The 5,043-nt window shown below is 33.0% G+C and overlaps 1 protein-coding gene across 1 annotated transcript; it reads right to left on the reverse strand.

Moving 5' to 3' along the window:
• Positions 1-2,908: 2,908 nt before the first annotated feature.
• On the reverse strand, positions 2,909-4,569 carry LOC111388385 (myb-related protein 306-like). The gene is made up of 3 exons (XM_023013068.1): positions 4,292-4,569; positions 3,969-4,098; positions 2,909-3,771 (listed from the first exon to the last, which is right to left on the reverse strand). Exons 1-3 carry the CDS (start codon positions 4,422-4,424, stop codon positions 3,111-3,113), a joined length of 924 nt encoding a protein of 307 aa, XP_022868836.1. The 5' UTR covers positions 4,425-4,569; the 3' UTR covers positions 2,909-3,110.
• Positions 4,570-5,043: the final 474 nt, after the last annotated feature.

The raw sequence follows: 5,043 nt of genomic DNA on the forward strand, positions 1-5,043 counted from the left end.
TTCAATTGTCCGATCTGAATATCCAAGTATTCTGGTTTGAATGTTCGTGTTTAGATGGGGATTGATCACGTGAAGTCACCTAGTTTTGAGTTTGCTTGCAACTCCTTGTGCACCTATCTTTGATTTTGCAACTAAAACGAAATTTCTATTTCTATTTATTTCACGCAGAATAAATAAATTAAACAAAAGTTTGAATAACTTCTGTTAAGATTTGAGGTTCCATCTTAAAAGGTCAACCTTATTAAGAGGAGTAGTCCAAAATCTTATTAGTTGATCTATGTTTCCATCTTTAATCGATATGAGATTTCTATCTCTTAACATGCCCTTGCAAGATAGTGGTTCATTTGAGCAGACCAATTTTAAAATCTTATGTTTATTTATTGAGTCTTATTCGGATCGAATCATTTATTGGAATTTAATGGATTCTGATATCATGTTAATTTTTTATATTTCATCTTAAAAAGTCAATTTTATTAAGAGAAGTATCCCAAAATTTTATTAGGGGGTCAATGTTTTCATCTTTAATCGATGTAAGATTTTTATTTCTTAACAACCTCTACCTAATAATACAGCACAAAGGATGGTCCTCATGGGACCAAAGCCAAACTTCTTGTCTCTGCATGTGCCTTCTTGTCTCTGTCCGAATGCACGTGGCCCCGAGAAGGTGTTTTTTTATACATTTTATAGTCCCTAAACTTTTAAATTTATTTCTACCATGATGACTCCATCCATTTTCGTTAAGAAATAACATGGGCTATCGTGACCTGCTGCTGCAACGAATGCCAGCCTACAACTCAGGTTTTGCTCTAAAGGTAACAACACTAGGAAATAACGTGGTCTAGTCGCGCTTTATTAATCTTTTTTTCTTTTATAAAAATCGTTTATTTGGCTTTTATTTTAATTTTTTTTTTAAAAAAAAATTGTATAATTGATTAGTCGTGGGATTTACTAAATAAATATAGTATTTTATAATTTTAGATGTTTAATATGTTTAATTTTAATTATTAAATAATTTAGAATGATTAAAAATTTAAAATAATATTAAAAATAAGAAATCATTTTTTTTACGCCAAAACTCCTACAGCTATAGTTTGAAACTTGAATTTGAATAGATTGATCTTCATGCTTGACCTCACTTTCTGATTTTTTAGAGCAATGTATGCATATGATCATCAATGTTTGCCACTTCTGAATGTCTAAACAATGACCATTTTTCTTTGTGAAAAGTTAATTATAATTGGTTTCGGTACATCATATGCAGCCTACGAAAGAAAATAATGTTGTTTTCAAACACTAGTTAGAACTGAGCGAGCATTGTACGTTATTCTGAAATACTTTATAAATAATGTAAAAGTAATAATTAATACCAATTGATTCCACACAAATCTGTAAAAGATCCATGAAATTCACGGAAGTCATCACGTAAAAAATGTTCATCAAAATCTCCAAAAGTTCCAATTGAATACACCCCCTCAGAAGCAATCTTGGCTGAAATTTTCTTTGACTTTTTAATTATGATGAATGGATGTTATAATTAGATGAAATAAAGAAAATTTATGCTATTGATCCCCAGTTTATTAATGAGTGTCTAGTTGGCTCCTAACCTTTAAAAATGAGTATGTTAGTACTTAACCTTCTGTTATTTTGTAAAATCGACACCAAAGTTAGCAAACTATAATAATCACATAATCTTTACATATTTAAATTTATGAGATTTGCTTCTTCTTCTTCTATTTATTTTTTTAAAACTTAAACTAGTGCTCATAATTTTGAAGTGGTGTTTATACAAGATTTTTGCAATGATTTTACGGAGAAATGGGAGGAGATTCTGCAAATATATTTAATAAAAAGTATGGTAGTACCAACTTAGTACTCAAACAGTGTAAATGGGGGACCGACCCACCAATTTTTTCCGTCAATAATGTATACATAGGTCCTAGAAACATCTTATTGAAACAATAAAATTAATACTAACAAAGCAGATCGTTCTCGTTCGTCCTACATATGAATTTAATGAGTAATCATATTTCTTGATATAAAATAATCCAGTGATCTAGACACAAGAGCTAAGCCATTGAGCAAGTTGTCCAATATCTTATTGAAACAATAAGATTAGTACATGTAATAGGAAACCTTTGTTCTCATTACATTCTTTAATGGACCACCTTTGAGGTCTTTTTTCCCATATAAAGCATTCTAGCCATATTATTAATGATTACCAACTTTTATGTTATTTATTGCTACATAATACCCACACTTAGAGTCTGTATAGACTATTTTGCCAAAATGGTAGAGTTCGAGTAGTTATAAAAAGGTTTAGAAATATTATTAGTTTTTTGATAGACGGTTGTATGAAGAAATGCTTTTTGATGTTACTTCAGAAACGAAAAAGAAAAAAGGTACTTATTTCAAAACTAAAGGGGAATACTTTTAAAGAAACTTAGGGTGCGGTTGGTTTCCATTTTCATTTTCAAAACGATTTTTAGTTTTCCCCGAAAACGACCCATTTTCCGCGTTTTGAGCGTTTTCGACATTTATAACTGAAAATGTTGAAAAATGATAAAAAGTCGTTTTACATTTTCAGTTATAAATTTTAACTCGTTTTCGAAAATGCGTTTTCGAAAACGACGGACCAAACGCGTTTTTCGCGTTTTCGAAAATGGAAAACGGAAAATGGGCCGAAAACGGCAAACCAACCACGGCCTTATTTTTTTCACAATAAATAAAATTGTTCTAAAACTTTATCTTTTTTGGCATATGCAATCATACATTAATTAGCATGGATGATATTGCTCCAGAAATCCATGAAATGGCAGCTAATTGGACCTTCCAACAATTAAAAATCCAAACTTGAGATATCAAGTTTATAGTTTTCTGTTTGAGGAATTTCAAAATCTGAAAAGCGTCATAATAAAAATCAAAACCTAATTTTCATTTTTCAGTAGCAGACACACAAATGGTGCACAAACAGTTGGTTCCACTGGGATTTATTCCTATCTGGTACATATCCAAATACACTACCAAATTTACACTTTCTCTCCTCCAATACATATATATGGCATCAAACTATTAGTCGAATAGCTAAGCTGTTTTGAAGAAGATTTGTTTCTTCAGAACAAATTAGAAGTTTCTCCCAAGGACATGTCCACTATTTCTTCCTCTCCTTGAGTAGTTACATCATCAAGAAGCCATTTCTCTAGCAAAGTAAGAGGCATTTGATTGTTCAAGTCTTGTTTTTTTTCATCCTTGAAAACCCCATTTTCAGGTGTGAAATTCGCTGCAGCCTCACCCGACTCATCAGAATTCAAGCTAAAGAGGGAATGATGCCCCCCTGGTGTTTTTGCACTCATTTTCCCTTCACTAAGGTTAGAACTGGTTCCAACTGAAGGGTTATTTTGAGTACTAACTGGTCCTCCTTGGGATGATTTCCGCGAGTTTTTCATCCAGTCTTTGAGTAAACGAGCAATATTTTCTGTATTGGACGCATATGTAGATGTTTGGATTGGGAAAGGCTCTGAATCAGGCAAATTATTGTTGGAGTTTTCAAGGGATAGAGCCTCAGACAGAGCTTGTTTCACCCTATGAATATCAGTTTGAAGCCTCCTTTCCCACTGTCCTTTAGAGATTGATTTAGAAACTGAGTGCCTTTCTTGGATATTAGCATCATCACCATGTTGGAGCTTATTGAGTTTCTTTTTCAAGTGTGTGTTCCAGTAGTTCTTAACATCATTGTCAGTTCTTTCAGGAAGATAAGAAGTTATGGCTGCCCATCTGCACGAAAACAAATAGAACACAACTACTCATTTCCATGCTCTCTCAAAGACACTAAATTAATAAATTTGTCATTCTACATTAAGTGTTGGAATCCAATCTCGTCCTTGACTCTTCATGAAAATTGTATTTGTGTTCTAGGCAAGTGATGATTGATCTAGCCCTAATTTGTGCACGCGAAATGAATGGTATCATACCGATTTCCAAGAAGTTCTTGGAGGTGGATAATAATCTTCTCCTCATGTTCAGTGAAGTTGCCCCGTTTGATCCCCGGCCGGAGGTAATTATTCCATCTGAGCCTGCAACTCTTACTGCACCTAAGCAAACCTGATCAAAAACACCAAAAAACAAGAATTCGAGAATAATTATATAACAAATTATTCAAGAAAAAGACTGATCTAAACGTGTCATGGGTATTCAAGACGGGCGGTGGTGGAGCAGAAGTATATTAAATTCAACTCTTTAATGATCCTAATTCCTTAACAACCATAAACCCGAAAAAAAAAAAAAAAAGGTTTACCAGCGTTAGAAGGAACAGCCCTCCAATTCCCAGGTCCACGTTCTTGAATGTATGAAACCAGGATGATATCTTCTTCCGGAGTCCATGGCCCCTTCTTTACACCTAATTTATCACAGCAAGGTTGTCTGCCCATATTAAAAACTTATTCAAATCAGTCCTTCAGAAGGAGACTTTTTTCATACAAATTCTTTTCTCTCTAGTTTCTGAGGGAGGTCATGGTGAGTAGAAAAATATGCAGAGAGACAGGCTTCTGATTGAGAGTGCGGACTTTGTCTATTTGTGATATATAAAGAAGAGACAAGTACGTTGACCATTCATCGAAAATTGAGGGTAATGTGGTGCGGAAAACTATACCCGAATTAACTCAATATCATATTTTGTCCAACAAATATTGGGACAAAATATGATATTATAGGCACAATATGAAATATAGAGATCACAAAAACACAAGAAAAATGTAATTTATGAATAATGAAGACTTTATTATAATATATGGAGAATTAAAACAAAGATTTTGTGATTACACTATTTCTAACTTTTAGCGAGTTTAAAACAACAATTTTCTAAATTGTAAAAAGAGCCAAATATATATAGGGAATGTCCAATCCCTAATAGTATAGTTATAGATAAAAAGGAATGCTCACAATACGTCAAAATAAGAAACGGGTCTGGACCGGATAATTAAGCAACTCAAGTGCCCAGCTAGTGAAATTACGACGACTTTTATTTTCAATCCATAATTTGATCTCTTC

The sequence above is a fragment of the Olea europaea genome, unplaced genomic scaffold (genome assembly GCF_002742605.1).
Source record: "Olea europaea var. sylvestris unplaced genomic scaffold, O_europaea_v1 scaffold489, whole genome shotgun sequence".
Classification (NCBI taxonomy): Eukaryota; Viridiplantae; Streptophyta; class Magnoliopsida; order Lamiales; family Oleaceae; genus Olea; species Olea europaea.